Source organism: Entamoeba invadens (genome assembly GCF_000330505.1).
Source record: "Entamoeba invadens IP1 unplaced genomic scaffold scaff_1105074726127, whole genome shotgun sequence".
Taxonomy (NCBI): Eukaryota; Evosea; order Mastigamoebida; family Endamoebidae; genus Entamoeba; species Entamoeba invadens.
In genome coordinates, this window is record NW_004443569.1 from 145,043 (window position 1) to 164,427 (window position 19,385).

General features: G+C 27.5%; 2 protein-coding genes across 2 annotated transcripts; one reads left to right on the top strand and one right to left on the bottom strand.

Annotated features, from left to right (window-relative positions):
* Positions 1-11,142: 11,142 nt before the first annotated feature.
* On the top strand, positions 11,143-12,075 carry EIN_444170 (hypothetical protein; the record flags this gene model as incomplete). Its single annotated transcript, XM_004259110.1, has 1 exon — positions 11,143-12,075. The coding sequence occupies one exon, from the start codon at positions 11,143-11,145 to the stop codon at positions 12,073-12,075; it is 933 nt and encodes a 310-aa protein (XP_004259158.1).
* A 4,459-nt stretch (positions 12,076-16,534) lies between these two features.
* Positions 16,535-19,381, bottom strand: EIN_444180 (leucine rich repeat containing protein BspA family protein; the record flags this gene model as incomplete). Its single annotated transcript, XM_004259111.1, has 1 exon — positions 16,535-19,381. A coding segment is annotated over one exon (2,847 nt), but the record flags the coding sequence as incomplete, so codon positions are not given.
* Positions 19,382-19,385: the final 4 nt, after the last annotated feature.

Sequence of the window (19,385 nt, forward strand, 5' to 3'; positions counted from 1 at the left end):
TAATAATTACAAAATAAACGCCTTTTCAAACAATTTTCATTGAGTGATGGATATTTCCGATGACAAAAAAATTGGTGATGTTTTATATATAATAAAGAATTTTGGTTTTTATAAGTTTCGATTGTTGCTTGTAATTGAAATATGGAAGTAACAAAACTGGGCGCTCCTTTGGTAAAATCTATTGATCTTTTCTAAATATTTTGCTTGAAAAAAAAATTGTGTTACCAAACTATCAAATTATAATTAATTATATCAACATTTGTGCTATTTGTTTTTAGATGAAAATATTAACTATAATATGATTTTAATAGTTAATTACTATAGTTTGTAGTTTGAGAAAACCCATAATAAATAAAAATACCAAACTACTTTTCAATTTATATACTTCAGAAAGATACAACGGGACACAAAGAGTAGATATGCCGCAACTGTCGAAACTTGTTGAACCTGGCGAGTTGCGACGTCGTGAATCCATCTCCAGAAGATACAAGACACAAAGAGGAGATGACTGAAAAAAGAAACATCAAGATGTCCTAATCAAGTGTTTGTTCCAGTGTTGGGTTTGAAGGGTAAAACCCGTTTTCTTTCCGTCTGTCCTGCTCTTCAAAAAACAGATTATGTTAAAGTTGGTGTACATTAATTCAAGTTGTGATGACGTGGTAAATTGCAAATATGGCATTTTAGAGTCAATGTGTTGCAAATGTTTGGTACAAAACACAAAAAAATGACAAAAAAGTCAGTTAAGTTGGAAAACAAAGATACTCTTGGGTGTGAAATTGTCATTATCAGTCAACTCGTTGTGTTTGGCGGTGTAAGTGCCTGGGCTGCAATTACTACCATTTTGACCTTTCTTGTATACAAGTATATCACAACCACCACCAAATACAAATAGATATGGATTGTCTTGAGGATAAAGATAAAATTCACGATTGGTGTAATTTCCAGTCTTTCCAAACTTTTTTGGATTCAAAGTGCCACTTCTCACAAGTGAAAAGATGTAAGAACTGCCACTGTTGAGAAATTTGTCAACAGCATTTATATTACCAGTGTACACGCCACCAAACTTGTTGTGATTAACGTCTTCTACTAAAAAACACAAGTTGCCTTTGTTGATAACTTTATCAATAAACACTGAATTTCCCTTTGACCAGTCGTCTTTGTCTGAGTTAAACACAACATTCCCAATTTTCATTCCTATCAACTTTTCAAGACCGGCTTTCTCTTCAAGTGTGATGTGCTCGCGTTTCATTCTCTCTTCGTCGCGTTGTCTCTTTGAATCAATGAATTTCTTTGATTTTACTATTTGATCAACTTTATTGTTCTTAATTTGTTTGATTTTGTTGATTTCGTCTTCAAATGGTTTTATATCCATTTGGCACTTCTCCTCATAAAGTGCTATTTTGATATTGCATATCTCATACAACTTGTCGTTGTCGCTTTCTGTTAAATATAAACTTATTTCATTTTTGATTTTGTTTGATGCGTTGTCTAAATCAGTGACGATGGTATTGAGTGAAGTTGCGATGTTCTTCTTTCTATCAAATACCTCATCGAGTCTGTCGAAGTGTCCCTCTGCATTTTCAATAAGTTGATCAATGTCAAGTGACTTGTCGTCAACAAAGTTGTATTCCCTTTTATTTTTGTTGAGGTCTGACACCGCCTTTGCTGCGTTAGTGCAGAGTGCTGAGAGTGCTGTCAACTCGTTTTCCATGTATGTTAATGAGTTTATTTGTTTTTATATTTAATTTTATATAAATCTCATTCAAAAACATTACCTCATACAAAATGATTTTTTTCAATTGAAAACTAAAAATAAAAAAATTCAAACTTACATAAAATGATTTATTCACAATCAAAGTAAAATTTGGAATTTCTCCCAAAAACGCATTTTAAAGGGTTTCTTGAGGATAAGGTGTATCCTCAGGATTAAAGCTATCCTTATTAAAAAATATTTTTCTGAGGATACAAAAATCAAATACATAAGGTTCAGTTCCCCATAAAGCCCACTCTCATAACTCAAGTTATAATTTACACTTAATATTTCGAGTCAAAGTTCAAATTTTAAATAATGGTAATAATTTGTCATGAATGCCAAAAAATTAAATACAATCAAAAAATCGCCACAATAATCGGTGAACAAAAACAATAATTATATATCGCGAACTTGAGACGGGAAATAACAAAACATGAATTAAACTTGTTCATATTATGATTATATACTTATTGAAATTATTTACGAATCCGTCTTTATAACATAATAATTGAAATTTACATTTAAATTGATAATTGTTTTTTTATCAAAATAAAAATTGAAAAAGTCGAAAACACCAATTTTCTAAAAATGTAATTTTAAAATAACAAATTTATTAATAATTTTGTAATTTATGCAATTATTCAAATTTATTGTAATAACAAAGTTAATCATATTGTGTATATTTTAATATGATTGTTTCATTTTAATATTAACTTGTGTTTTAAACAGATTTACAGTTCTGAGGATGGCAATTATTTTTTGAGGATGACAGAAATAGAAAGTTTACACTTTTACATCTGTCTGAAATGTATATTGAGTAAGTTACTATTTTTGAATATAAAAACACGTCATTTTACTTTTTAGATGTTTAAGTCTGTGTTGATAATATGTGTTTGTTACACGACTTATCATCCTCAGAAATATTTATAGCACTGCCACTATTGATTTAAAATTCTATAAATAAAATTATCAAAGAATTTTTATAAAGTGGGTTTTGATAATTGATTATATCAAAAATCGTCAAAACACAACAAAAACGCCAAATAATATATAAAATTGATTAACAAATTGAACACATTTCTATTGAGAATTGATATTGTATAAAAAAATAATATAAACATATATTTCTTGTGTGTATATGTTTTGAAATATAAATAAAACCGTTTAAAACAAAAACAATAATTTTACAAATTTGTTTATTTATCAATCGTTGTTTTATCGATCTTCAAAACCTCGAGTTTTGAATTTGCGCAAATACATAAATTGTCATCGCATAGACTATACGTTATTTGCTATCAATTTTTATTGTTTGAAATATCATGAATTGATTTATAATAAATTATTTTTGCAATAAAATTAAAAATTGTTCGATTAATTTGTTTTGTGATTTTGATTAAAAAATCGACTTTTTCGATAATTTAAATGTCTGTCAAATGTTTTCATTTAAACCAAAGTTAGTCTTGTGGTAAATCAAAAAATAGAAGTAGATTATTTTTTTGTAAAAATCAACTGAAAGAATCATCTTTCAAAAAATCCATAAATAGCATTTTTAAAGAAAATCACGTGTTTCAAAATATACCTTTTTAATCTTAGGCAAAAAAAATCTAAATTGAAAGAAATTATGTTTAAGATATTTACCATCCTCAGAAAAATTAACAATCCTCATGAATCCCTTAAAATGAAAAGGGTATATTTTTTGTTTTTATGACAAAAATAAAGTAGTTTTAGTAAAATTCATAGTTATGTTTGTTTTTACGATCTCCAAAACCTTTTCTTTACAAATGGAGATTTTTTGCCGCGGTCGTTTTTCTACTTAAAACGACAGTTAACAACAAAACTATAAAATATTAAAATGTATAGTATACAAAAAATGGTTTATTAATATAATTTTTATACTATATAAAATAAAACTATTACAGTTAGCCGAATCAACTTTCTGCAGAATATAATTGGTCTTATTAATATCAAAAAGTAAAAAAAAATAAAACCAAACTAAAAACGAACAGTACTCAGTTAACAAACAAATTACATAGACACTGAGCCAGACAACATTCCCGTGTTTTCAATTAATTTTAGTAACGAGGTGATAGCAAAATTGACCGACTTTAGAGATGTAAATGTATGATGACTAACATTGCATTTACTTAAAAAGTTGGTACACCAACGTACATGGCGCCTAATGCGTTAAACATAGAGAAGAAATGCAGATGTCTTTTCTTTTGGCGTGACGTTATTCGAATGTGTAACATGGAAAGACCCATTACAAAGGACATTTTATGTTTGCATGAATATTGTCAACTCTTTTGAAACTGAAAAAGTTGCCAAAATTAAAGGACTACACTTAATGTTGTAGATGATATGCGGTACCACAACCTTTATAAATGAATAAAAATTAACAATTGTTTTTACTATATTTAGAAAATATAACACTTTCATAACCCAAAACTTTTTTTAAGAAGAAAAATAAATAAAAAGGAAATTGTCCAAATCATTTTTTATTATTTTTTATTCCAAAACCCCTTTCTAACCCAAACCGGCCAATAGTCAGTTTTATTTTACTTAAAATAATTAACAAATGAGAACTCAATTACCTAAGATTGATCAAAAATAATCTTTTTGGATGAAATTTCATATCGCTTTATTGTGTTACAACATTAAAACATAAAACGCTACATCGTCAATCCTTTTATAACAAACAATGTCAAATAGTCACATTAATAAATATAACGACAATATAAACACCAATATTGTTATAATCAAATGACAATATACATTTTATATAAAAAACAATCAAATATATTAAACCATCATTGGACCCCATCTTTCTTTTTAATGCTTTGCTCTTGTTTAACACAAAAAACTCAATGTAGCATCAAAAACAGATGAAGTTGTTACTTCACATAATACTTAACACTTCATGTTAAGTGTGACCAAAAAATAAACAATTCAAATTTTAGTTGATTAAAAAATAAATAAAAAATTACAAAAATTTGTTTTGTGTATGAAGGCAAAAAAAGGGTTTAGGTAAAAGAAAAAAATAAAAACTTTTTATTATAACGTTTCTGTTTTGAACGTGATAAACACTTTTCAATTATTTTGAATTATAATTATTATAATTTTTGTTACAACTCATTTACAAAAAGTAATTTATAAATTTTATGTAAATTAATATAGATTTAATAATAGCTGCAGAAGGTTAATTTTTTGCAGAAGTTTGTTTCGTCTAACTGTAATTATAATTGATAATATTATAAAATATTAGAAATTAACTGTAACGATTAAATAATAATTTAATTTATTAAAATAAAATTTGTCATTAACCATACTTTCTCTTAACACAGTTACGTGAAATCAACCATAACAAAGCTACTGTGTGATTAGTTGTTAAAATTAATATATTGTTGCTTTTCATCACTTTCAAACACCAGATAGTGGTTTAATATAATAAATTAATAAAGCAAAATGTAATAGAATGGACTATAACAAAACTTTGAATCACGATACTTGGTGTTGTTGATAAAATTAGTTGGTTTTATAAACGTGCAATACTTTGATAGAATAGAAGAGTTATTATTAGTAGGAAAACAAGTGAAACTATTCTGTTCATTATTGATGCATAAACAGAGTGTTTGAAACAAAACAATTTCAATTATCTTTATTCTATTGTTTAATCTTTTTGAATATTTTATCAAAGCTATTATTGAATCATATATTTACCATATTTATAAGTAATAATTTAATTTAAAACTGTTAATCAGTTTGTTTGTTGGTGTGTTTTAACCTTACGAAGTGAAAACTGGATAATTTATATCCTTGATTTTTTTACTAAAAATAAGTCACTTTTTTTATTTTTGTATTTGAACTAAAAAGATCTTTAATTACGAACGGCGTGTCACAAACCAATTTAAATAATGAAAAATTAATAAAAATCCAAGCGCTCTCATGAAAATTTATGTGTATATCTCGTAACAGCAAGTATTGACTATTTTTAACATATGGAAAATAGGAAACATGCGTCTGTAAAGACCATCAGGTTGTGCGAAAACTAATTGATTTCGTGTTTTGAATTTATTTTTAATTGTTCTAAAAATAAAATATGATCTAGATAAATCTTATCTAGATTTCACCTTCCCACAAAAAAGTTGATTCAGTTGACTTTTTAAGGTTAATATAGATCATAATTAAATTATTTTATATTAACAATCATTATTATAATTATTGATTTTATTAATAAAATGTTAAAGAATATTATATAAAAGTACTATACAAACAAGTCAGTGAAAAAAAATCTGGCTCGTTTTAAATTATAATAAAATATAATATTCATTGTTATATGTTTTAAACATTTAAAATGATATAAAAACAAAATGATAAAATAAAAAACAAAATTATAAAACTATTATTTGAAATTATTACAATTCACCTCGATAAAATTGATATTTTGAATACGAAAACTGAGTTTTGTAGTGACAGAAAAGTTCTTGAAATGTCTTGCAAAAGCGGAGCTTCGAGAAAGTGGATTCTTCGCAACAACATACAGCTGGTAAGATGGGACATATGTGGGGTTTGTTGAACAACATGATTCTGTTATGTTGCTTTGTATTTGTATTACTACAACACACAAATGTCACAAACAACTGAATTAATTAAAGACGAAACAGTCAAACAACGAATTAGGAATTTGGATAATTTCTTGTTGTATCGAGATTGGAAGAATATTATAAAGCAAGACTATTCAATTTAAGGAGCGGCGCATGGACTTTATCAAGTGTCCCACTGTAGTACAATGGATTCACATAAATTCAAGGCCACCATAAATTGTTGGCGGCTGCTATGGAAGAGAAGTATTACAAAGATACTAAAAGAGCCGAATTACAGAGAAAGAGACACAGGACCTATCAACTTCATTTGAGAAATTGTTCTGGAATGAAGAGAATTGTATGGTAATGATTGTCTAAGTTTAGTTCTTAATTTGTTTTCAAATTTCATTTTACATCAATTTCCCTATTTGTTCTTTATTTTCTTATTGTTTTTTTAGTAATTGTTTAAGTCGGCAATTAATTCAATATTTGATTGACTGTTTGTTGATATTGCATCAGAGGCGATTTATGTTTCATGGTATCGTGTTTGTTTTTTGTGTGTTTTTTGTTTGTTTTTTAAATTATTGGTAAAAATTGGAAATACGTACTAATCGGTTATCACATTTGCAAGTGTAAAAAGCTATTTTAATCATCAACCGCAGTTTATTTTCGTGTTTTTCTATTTGATTTTAGTTTTTAGAAGTTTCGATAGTTCCTTGTTATTGAAATATGGAAGTAACGAAACTGGGCGCTCCTTTGGTTTTTGTCTTATAAGGACCTGTTTTAACCTGAAAAATCTTAAAAAGTATAATTCAGAGAAATTTTGGCATGGTTTTCTTTCAAAAATGATATTATATTGGCCTGAAATAAGAGTTTTCCACGCTAAAAAAATCAGTGAATAACTTTTTTACCAGTTAGCTTTGTGTTTTCAAGTTTAAATAAGAAAAAATTGAATTAAAAAATAGTAAAATAACGGGAAAAAAAATAATTTACTTGAAAACAATTTTGTTATTCGGCATTTTGTTATAAAATAATGGTAAACGCCTGATCGTGGTTGTTATCACTCGTTGTTTTATTTTTATATTTGTAAAAATATGATGTAAAGTCATTCCGAATAAGTGTGCAACTTTATTTTTTCTTTGTTTTTTACTCACAACAAAGGGAAAACTCTATTTTTCAACAATAACAATAACAATAACAAAAAGTAGAATTAGGTTATAAATCAACATAAAATATAACTCGATATTTAAATGATAAGTTCAACTGCTTGTTTAATTAAAAATCATTTAAAATTTAGAATTCCAATTGTCATACAAAACGAATAAAACAGCGTTGTATATTGATTGTGGATGGCGCAAATGTTAAACATCTCGTGTATGAAACAAAAAATAATGAGACAAGCCAATTCGTGTGATTCAAAGACTTTTTCGCTGCAAAATATCGATAACTAGACTGTTTAATAGTGCGACCCAAAAGAAACTAATTGAGAAAAATTGTGCAACTTTGGTTTTAATTTAGTTATAGTATATTAATTATAGTAATAGTTTTAAAAAAATTTGGTTGTGTTTTCTTGTTTTGTTTCTAAAAAACGTATATTTTTTTTACTATAATTATATTATAAACAAAGTTGCACTGACATGTCAAAGTTGCACGGTTTTAAAAATGACTTTATATGGACATTTTGTTTTTTTATTAAAACAAAAAACGGAAAAATAAATCCCTAAATAACAGTATGGAGTGTGTACAAACGTGAAACATAAGATTAACACACAACAAATACATTGTGTGTAACAATATAAAAACAAAGCTGCTGTTACAAACAATGGTTGGGTGTACATTTTTTATTTTACAAAGTTATAAATACAAATAAGTTATTTGACAACCAATATCTTGATTTTGACTGATGAAATTGGTAACAATGAGATAAAACATAAACAAAAGTACAACATGATTTACAGACTCAAAAGTCGAATTGAAGTTCTGTCATCGAGTAAATGTTGCTCAAATAAAATGGCTTTGGCTGAGTGGAAGTCATTTTACTTTATAAAGGAGTGTATTAAAATTGTTGAAAAGTACAAATGCCCAAAACCAAAAAAAAATTTAAAAATAATCCAATAACACAGTTTGTTAGAATGATTTTCTTGTTGTAATGTTTATACTAATTACCAAATAACTGTATTTATCACTTTGAGATGTTTCGAAATGATTGATCAAATGGTCTAAACTCAATTTATGTTATTGGTTATTTATTAATTATTTTGGTTTTAATAATAATTACAATATCCTTTTAGATTTAATATTTTATGTAAGTTGAAAACATATTCATTCAAAAACTACATATTGAAATAAATATCATTTTTTAAATAAAAAAACAAAAACCAATTTAAATTTGATAATATCATTAACAACAAAACAAATTATAATGTTTATAAATACAAACAAATTAAAAACAACATATAAATTTTACACCCATTTTACTTGATTAAATGTTAACACATGTTTGTTATATATGTCATCAACTTGTTTTTGATTGTATTTGATTCGTACATATTAAACATTTATTCGTTATTTTATAAGTATAAAATCCCAAAATTGAAGAAATTTCGACATTTTATTAAGTTTTTAGACAAAAAAATAAATCAAAATCAATTTTGTGAGTAAAAAGGGACCTACATTGACCACCACCACCACCTTTACCAAAAAAATATTTGCCGCGAGTGTTTTTTGAAGGGAGTCCATTTTCGGCCACTGTTTGTGCGTCACCATGTCACCCACTTTCCTTGTCCGTACTGTGTGGACGCGGATGTGGTCCCCCCCGCTTGCGGGGGGTCAGGGGGGATCCGCGCCAAGGGAGGACTTGGAAAGTGGGTGAAACGGTGCACAAACAGACTGTTTGAGTGCGGCCTTGTGAGCCTTCTTTTCAATGCTCCGTCTCACTCGGTTTCCACTGACTTGAGGTGAATTTTCGGCATTTCTTGAATTCGGGAACCAGACCTAATATTATCCCAGTTTCCCATTTACTATAATTTTAATTTGAATATAATTCGAAATAGAAAAAATAAATCTATTTTAAGAGGTGGTGGTGGTCAATGTAGGTTTCGAGTAAAAAATATTTAAATTAATTTTTTTGTTTTAAAAAATCAAATAGTTATATTTTATAATAAAATATAAAAAATGTAATTATATTCTCAAAATTGCCGAAACAAAAAATGACAAGTCACATATTAAGCCAAAATTTCGAAATGAAGAAAGAAAGATTAAAAAACGAAAAAAAAATTCCAAAATTCGAAGATTTTAAATTGTTAAACATCTAAATGATAAACTTTTTCTGGTAAACTCTTTGTTAAGACGTATTACTATCTGAATAAAAAAACTTGTCTATAAAATGTAGATACTATTGTTTAAACAAAAACTTTAATGACTTGATAATATTTAAACAAAGATTGTGTTTTTTTACTGTGTTAAATTGTTAATTTTTTGGGAGTTTAGACAATTGCTTATTATTATTGATATTCCCGACTTTATTCATTTAAAAACCCAAAATTTTTATATAACAACAAACAATTTAAAATTGTTTGTTGTTATATAAAAATTAAAAATTGTCGCAAAAATAATAGATATTTAATTTATTAATATAGATCTTTTTAACTCTTTAAATAAGTATAAATTATATGTTATGCAAATTGTCTAATAAATAATTAATTAAAAGTTATACATTAATATGTATAAATAAAATGAATATGTTTAATTATTAGAATATTTCAAAATTAAACAATTAAAATTAATAATAATGTTTAATGGTATATTAATTATAAATATTAATAAATAACCACCCAATGTTAATTGTGGAATTTTTATTTTTTATGTTCATTTTTTTGTTTTAAATGCGTTTTAAGACAAAAAACAAAAAGAACAATCACAATTCCTCACATTATTTGTTTTTTAATCACCAATTCCATGGCCTAGAATTTTTTGCTCAAAATGAAAAAAGGATCAAAAAGGCAGTTTTTTGTGGCAAAAAAATCGTTTATGGTTAAGCTAATTTTGAAAAGATGCAAATAAACGGGATATTGGGTAATATTGAATTGTGGTTCTAGAAGCCCAATTTAAAATAAGAAGAGTTTTTTACAACAATTAACATATAAAAATAATTGACAGTTCAGCCCTAAAATTAACACTTTTTTAGTTAACGTTTTTGTTATTTAAATATTTAATAAATGTGTTTTTAAAATTAAAATAACATATGTTTTAATTAACGTAATAAAACATCATTTTATATTTTATTAATTATTTAATCAAGTTACAACAACTTGATTTACTATATATTATAACAATAAATGAAATAGATATGATATTATTCATCATAGTTGTTAATTAAATACAAAACAAATTATATTAATAAACAAAAATTAAATGATTAAAAATTTATAAAAAAACTGAATATTAAATGAGTGATTACGTTTTAAATGACACTGATCTAAAATATGTGAACGATGTTTTAACACTTTCTTATGATTATATTTCTCTTAAATACAGAACAGTATCCTTTTTCTTTTGTCTTTCTCATGGTGTTTTTTAACAAGCAAAAATAAACACACTCAAAACAAAAGTGATGCTCACAAAAACAACTTTATATTAACTCATGAAGAAATTGAGATATATAATCATTTTGTAAATGTTTACAATGATTCATCAATGGCAATAATTCAATCAAAGTTCAACACAACTAAGGTATACTGTAAAGCGGAAATTACCGAACAATTTTTCGTTTATTTACGACTTAAATTATCACAGACTCGATTAAGAAAAATGAAAATTGTTTCCGAAAGTGTAAACTCGTTAGAGTTTTATTCAATTGAAACTCTGAATAATGATAACAACATGGATAATAATTATAACGATTTTAGAAAAATTGAAGATGACGAAAAAGGTGAAGAAACTGAGTTTGACGCAAATTTATTTTTTGATTTGAATCACGACGAGGAAAAACTTGAAAAAAACAGACAACAAAATGTTGAAATGGTTACATCTGAAGAGGAGTTGTTCAATTATAACGAAGAAGAAAATTTGTTTAATAGAGTTCAAAAAGAAAAGGTCGAAGAAATAAAAAATGAATTTATTGAGTTCGAAAATCACACGTTTAAAATATTCAAAACAATTGGAATGAAAGAAGTGGACATTGATGAACTTTCCGAGACTATTAGACGCTTTTCTTATATAGAAAACAATAAAAAGAAAAGACAGTTTTCTCTCAATCATTATATAGTAGCATTTGATTCTATGTTTTCTGGAGAGTTTAAAAGCTTGAACAAAAGAGAATTGGGATTACTAGTTGTTAAACAAAGAAAAATGGTCGATTACATCATTAATGAAATTACAAACAGAGTGGCAATGAGCGCATCAGATAAAAAAGCCATTAAACTTTGCATTGAAATAAGTTTTGCTGGGCTCAGTAGAAATTCATTGAACCGTGCGAAGACACTTGCTATAAGTCAAAAAACAGGAAATCAGATAATTGGTGCAAACGAAAAAGAAAGAAAAAACAGAGAAGCTCAAAAGCTTGAACATGAATGTGTTGCGATATCTGTTGACTCAACTACTAAAGATGACATTGAAATAATTTGTGATGATGCGAGTAGTTCGTGGAAGGAAAAGTATCGGATTACCTCTTTTACTTCGTCAATACAAAGGAGAAACAACAGCAGATGCTCTTGCTGTGTGGTTAGTACAAAAACTAAATAAACTTGGTGTTCTGTGTTGTCGTGTAGTGAATATAACAACAGATGGTATCGCGTCTTGGGCGGGTTCAAAGGGAAGTGTTCCAATATTGATGAATAGACTAATTGAGTGCAATGAACCATCAGGCAGAGAAATAATAGATGGTCCTCTAAAGCACTTTTGGTGTAGTACACATCGTGTTGCGCTGTGTGCAGAAGGACTCGAAAAGGAGGTGGAAATAATGATGATGAAAGTCTTTTGTCAATTGTTTTGTAAAAAAATCGCGCCTTAATGAGTACAAAAAAATTGTGGTGCGTGACACACGATAAGTTCGACTTACTCTTATACAAGATGGCTTTGGATTAGTAAGAACATGAACGACATTTGTAACAATTATGAAGATGTTGCTGTGATATATCAATAATCAAGTTTTTGATGAATTGTGTGAAGAATTTGAAAATAAAAGAATTGTCATACATAATAATTGTGTTGGTTTTGGTATGAAAAAAGCAACAAAGAACACGAGAAAAACAAGTGATAGATTTGAAGGCGCAAGTGGAAGTGATAACGCAGAAGAAGCTGAAACAAATTTAGAAGAAATATTTATAGCGGAATTAAAGTAGACAAAAAGGAATTTTAGAATGGACCATCCTTGTATAAAAAGTCTGTTTTTTAAAAGTAGAGAAATTTTATCACACCTTTTCGAGATTGTTGCTTCTCTTCAAGAAGACAACTGTCTTCTGTTTGAGTATATAGAAAGAATGGAAATGTTTCAAATTCATGTAGACAATCTAATCACAGAAGTCGAAACATGTAATTTAAAGCACTTCAAAAACATCAAAGGAATTATTGAAAGAAACGACGAGTTCATGTTGAGGGTATTGTATCGTTTAAAATGCCAATTACAACTTAGATTTCACCAAATTTCACAATCCGTAAACATGAACACAATTAACGATTTACTTGTAAATTGGAAAACGGGAATTGTCGATCAAGTGATTTATGAAGACAATCCAAATTTTATGTTCTACTCCGAACTTATTGAACTGTTTTATTTCCCAGACTATATTGTAAATGGAATCCAGCCAAATTATTTTTCTAAGAAACACCAGTTTGGAGACGTTTTTGATGAAGAGTTGTCTAAACTTAGCGATGCAATGTGTTTAATGAATTATGAAGAAATTAATAAACTTAAATTGAACATTAAGAAATCTGAAAACGAATATCAAGAAAAGTTGGTAATAGAAACAAAACGTTGTAGGAGGATTTCTTTGCTTGAACTGTTTGACACACTTGAAGAACTTAACCTTGTAAATCTTCAGAGTGTTGTTCACTGTTTGGTCTGCATCTTTTCAACATCGGTGAGTGTTGAAAGTTTTTCTTCAAAACTCAAAGTTATGCGCTCTCAAAATATGTTACCGAAGATGCCATATGAGCGTCTGTTTTATTGTATGGATAACAACAATGTATACTTTGTTATTTAATTGAATATTAGGTGTAGATTATGTTTTTATTCAACAATTTCTTGTTATTTTTTATATAATTTAAAACAATCTGTAAAAAAATCCATAATTTGTGTTTAAAACAAGACTGTAATTCAAAGGCTTTTTAAAAATTATAAGCAAGTAATTTATTTGTTCTTAAGGTGCGTTTTGTTTGTATAAGTTTTTCATTGGTGTATATAGTTTGACATTCTTTAATATAATAATCATCAAATTGTAATACAATGTTCTAGTTTAAATAATAAATTAGTTTAATAAATAATAATAATTAGTTACAATGATAGTATAAAAATACAAAAAAATAATAAGATAATGAATAATAATCAAATAACTAAAAATAAATGACAAAATATTTTTTATTATAAACAAATATATATATTTTACAATTTGTTGATAGTTATTAATAATATTTTAAATGATTTGTTTATCATAATAAAATGATTTTAAAATGTTATAAAATTGTTATAAAAATAATAACAATAATTGTACTATTATATATAATTTATATAATTAACAATTTTAATACAAATTTCAATTAATGTTCTATAAATTATAGTTAAATTTTTAATTATTTATAAAATATATATAATAAAGATTTATAATTTGTTATACTATGTGTGTAATAAATAATCAAACTATTATTTTATAAAATTGAAACCATTTTTTACTATTAACCTATAATTAGGAGGCACAATGAGGGGAGTTTAATAGAAATTTGCCTAAAAACATTTTGGTGCAAAAATTCAAAAAATTATAGACCATGATTAATTCTAAACACTTTTGATAAATTTACTATTAAATTAACACCGACCTTATTTTAACCGCCAACACAAATAAAAATTCTGCTCATGACATTATTTTATATTATTAACACAATAAAATCATAGATTATTTAATTGATATTTGTTTATAATTTTTAGTTTGTGAAATAAATAAAAAACAATTAATAAAAATAAAAAATAAAAAAATCATTTATATATATAATGTTATATAGTCAATTTAAAACCGTTGTCTTATTGACAAAAAATAATTGATAACATTCCTTCCATTCCCTGCAACCACTCTTTTTCGTGTGAAAGATTGAAATTGTTTCCTGAGTATCTAAAACATTATAAAAATTGCGTAAAAAATAAGTGATTTTTGGTGTTGTTTGTTGGTTATTATTCTTTTATATAATTTATATTATTAAAAAATTGAAAATATGATAATAAAATGTGCGAGAGTGATGTTATGGGTTTTATTTTTTTCGTTTTTTGGTTGTTGTTGCTAATTTGTTTGAGATATTTCATGTTTTGAATTATTAAGTTTTGTATGAAATAATGAATAAATATTTATCTATATAATAAGTCTATTTATTTTTTGTGATTTTATTTTTTCACTTAAATTTAGTAAATTAATAGTTACATTTATTATATTAATAAATTTTTATTTAATTTTTTTCTATAAATTGTTTTCAATATTACAACAAAGTTAAATCATCAATTTATTTTTAGCATACCATACCAAATTTAAAATATGAATTAAAAACCATTTAAATACTATTATTTATTAATCACTCTAAATAATAAATCAATAATTACTCTTTCATTAAAAACTCATTTGTTTTCAAATATCGGCTATTTTTATATCAAATAGTTTATATTAATTAAATTATAATAACAAATAATAAAAATTACAAAAACATTTTTATTTTTAGATATATACAATAATTAAAAAATCCTTAATGTAAGTAAAATGTAAAAAATATGATATTTGACTAAATAAACAATCAAAATAAGAATTTATTTTAATATTTATTATTAATGTTTAAAAATAAAACTATTGATATTATTGAAAAGTTTCAAAAACTTGTAAAAACAATAAATTATAAAGACTGATAATGATGGAGAAGACAGAGAAGACAGAGAAGACAGAGAAGACAGAGAAGACAGAGAAGACAGAGAAGACAGAGAAGACAGAGAAGACAGAGAAGACAGAGAAGACAGAGAAGACAGAGAAGACAGAGAAGACAGAGAAGACAGAGAAGACAGAGAAGACAGAGAAGACAGAGAAGACAGAGAAGACAGAGAAGACAGAGAAGACAGAGAAGACAGAGAAGACAGAGAAGACAGAGAAGACAGAGAAGACAGAGAAGACAGAGAAGACAGAGAAGACAGAGAAGACAGAGAAGACAGAGAAGACAGAGAAGACAGAGAAGACAGAGAAGACAGAGAAGACAGAGAAGACAGAGAAGACAGAGAAGACAGAGAAGACAGAGAAGACAGAGAAGACAGAGAAGACAGAGAAGACAGAGAAGACAGAGAAGACAGAGAAGACAGAGAAGACAGAGAAGACAGAGAAGACAGAGAAGACAGAGAAGACAGAGAAGACAGAGAAGACAGAGAAGACAGAGAAGACAGAGAAGACAGAGAAGACAGAGAAGACAGAGAAGACAGAGAAGACAGAGAAGACAGAGAAGACAGAGAAGACAGAGAAGACAGAGAAGACAGAGAAGACAGAATAGATAAATTGGAGAATATGCAAATTTAATCAACTCATCGAACATAATGATGGATCTTGTATTTTAAATGAATATAAATTTAACTTTTGTTGTTTTTTATTTTAATTTATAAAAAAAACTAAAAATAATTCGATTAAAATAGAATATCTAAAAATATAAATCAAAAACTTACAAATTTTTCTTATTCCCAAAAGTGCATTATAGGGTTATCCTTTTTCTTTATACACAAGGAAAAGATTGTAAAAAGTTAAAAATGACTTGTTTTTGTTCTGGAACTTCTACCAAAATCGACAAGGGATTGATCATTTACAACCAATTAATCACATTCCTATAAAAAAGTTCATTTTTCCAATTGTAAAATAACTTTGTTTTTATTATAATTTATAATAATAATATTATAAATTATAGTAAAATCCCGATATTAAAAAATGGACTTTAGAAACCAACTAACTCTTTGAAATAATACATTAAATAATATAACTCAGAGTACTTCGACATTAAAATCGTTATATTCCTCGATATTCACAAACTCCACGTTGGGACAATTTTCAAAGCAATTTCTGGCAACTTTGACGTTCATTTCGTTGATACTCAATTTCAATACAACGCAATTTCTGAATGCATTTTCTTCGAAACGCTCGCATCTCCCGACATTCGCCGTCTCAAGCGAATAACAATTTTCAAAGCACTTTTTTGTTAGAGTTGTGACATTGCTCAGATCAACTTCTTTCAGACTTTTACAGTCTTTAAAGCACTCATTGCCAACTTCCTTGACGTTCTCACTTAACTCGATTTTCTGGAGTTGTTCGCACCCCTCGAACGTTGAACTGTTCAGTGAAGAGACAGTGGACGGAATACTCATTGAAGTCAATTGACTGCAGTCCATAAAACAACTTCCTCCAATGACTTTGATGTTGTATGGGAGTGTCATCTGTCGTATCGAATGACATTTTGAAAAACAATAATTTCCGATTGCAGTGACTGTATTTGGGATGTTAATTGCAGACAGGTCTGAGCATTGAAAGAAAGCTTTTGGAGGAAGGGAAGACAGTTGTGCCATTATAACAACCCTTTTAAGAGATCCGCAACACGCAAAACACCAACTTCGCATTTCAGTGATGTTCAGTGGAATACATACACTCGTTAAGTCCGTGCACCCAAAGAGATACGATTCTGTAATAGAAGACATTTTCAACAAATTCATCACTTTCATATTTGTCAATTCAGAAGTGTTTGATTCAACACTTCTGAATTTGGTTGAAGACTTTGCTGTCACAGAAGTCAATGTCTGAGTCCCATTTTGAGTTTCTTTTTTAATAACATTTTGAATAACAATTTGAGGAGTTCGAAATTGTTTTATTTGAGGCGAATTCACATTTAATGAATTTGTCGCCATTCCCACTGTTTGACGAAACTCGTTGTGTCGCGCACACGATTTTGGACTTTCGTTTAAAGTGATTTGCTGCTGTTCCACGCCCGATGAGTTACTTGGAGTGTTTAAAATAGGACATTCAGTTTTTCCAAGTGAATTAACGTATGGGAAATGTGTATGAAATCGAGGGATTGTTGTGTTGATATTTCCATTTAAATAAAGAGGAGGATTACTTAATAAAGTACTTTGTTGATTTAACGTTCCATTTCCTCCCAACTGTTTTACTCCTTGGACGTTGTAATCACTTGTTGTGATCGGTGTTAAATTGCTTTGACCGCATTGAATGGTTGAATTAGTATAATTATTATAATTATTGAAATTATTAAAATCATTCATACCATTCACACACTGAGTCATTTGAGGTTGTATACACTCATTATAATGTCTCTGAAAGTAGTTGGGGTGGACGTTAGTTGTGTTCTGTTGTGGGAGCGTCGCATTGTCAAACAACGTCTGGTAGTTATGTGGTATTAAAACGGGTTCAGGGGGTTGTTGAGGAAGTGGGAAGTATACTTGTTGCGAGAAAACATTTGTTTGATATATTCCATATTGGGGTTGGTCAATTGGTTTGAATAAAGTTTGAGGTATAACAATATTAGTGTTTTGAAGAGTTTGAAAATGTTGTGGGGAATACAGTTCGGGTGTTATTGGTTTCTTATTAATCTCTTTGTGTTTTTCCGAATCTTTTAAATATGAGTGATGATTATTATAATTGAAAGAAACCGTTGGGTGAGTGTTATGAACTTTAGATGTCGTCAATTTGGGGGTTAACACTTTTTTTGCCACTTTTTTGACATTTTGTATTGAATTTCTTTGAGTTGAAGACATAGAAACGTTTTGAGATGGTTTTAGTTTTTGGGAAGTCTCACTTTCTTTTTTCTTTTTGGATGTAATCATCTCTTTACTTTTTAAAGCAGTAATATCAGTTAACACATTTGCATTTGGTATTGATTGAGAACGCGTTTTTAATAGTTCTTCTTGTGTTGGAAATGGATTAAAAATCTGCAGTGGTACATCTTTTATTTCTTTTATTATATTTGTTTTTTCCTTTATTTCCATTTGACTTTGTTTGTTTTTTGTTGAATCGATTTCAATAGAACTAATTTCTTTTTGTGGAGTTATAGTTTTGTTAATCACTGATTCCACCAACTCCATATTAAAATCAACACTTTCACTTTTATTTTGGATGTTAATATTATCATCATTAGTGGTGTTGTTAAGTAACAAATCGACTTTTTCAAACTCCATGGGTTGATCCATAATACATTCAGTTTCGTTTTCGTTGTTATTTATGTCTTCTATTACATTCAAATTCAATTCACAAAAGTCTTCTTCAGTATTATTAGATTTATTATCGTTTTCAAATACATTTTCAAGTTCCTCTTCTTCGAATAAAAAGTCTTGTTTTTCTTTTTCAAATTTTTCACGTTCTTTCTTCACATTTATAATGTTGTTTTGTTGCAAAGGGGTTGATAGGCCATCTTTACTATTTATAAATCCCCGTTTTGTATTTTCCTCATTCTGTAATTGTTTGACTTTGTCGGTTTCACTTTCGCTTTGTGATTCACTCATTTCACTTTCCTCTTTTTCAATTTTTTCACTTTTTGTGGAATTATTTAGATCATCCAAATCACTTAAATCATTCAAATCTGTAAAATCGATAAGCACACTTTTGTCCAACTTTTCTTCTTTTTCCATGTCATCATAATCACTTTTCTCTTGTTTTTGAGGCAGGATATTTGTCTTAATTTCCTCTGTCATATAATTTCGACACCTTTCAATTTTAATAGCCAAGTCACTTTTGATGTCATCGAAGTCGTGTAGTGTTGCGATGTTTTCTTGTTTAAGATTTGATAGTGTTTTTCGATTGTCCAAGTCGACAAAACACGAAACCTGCTAT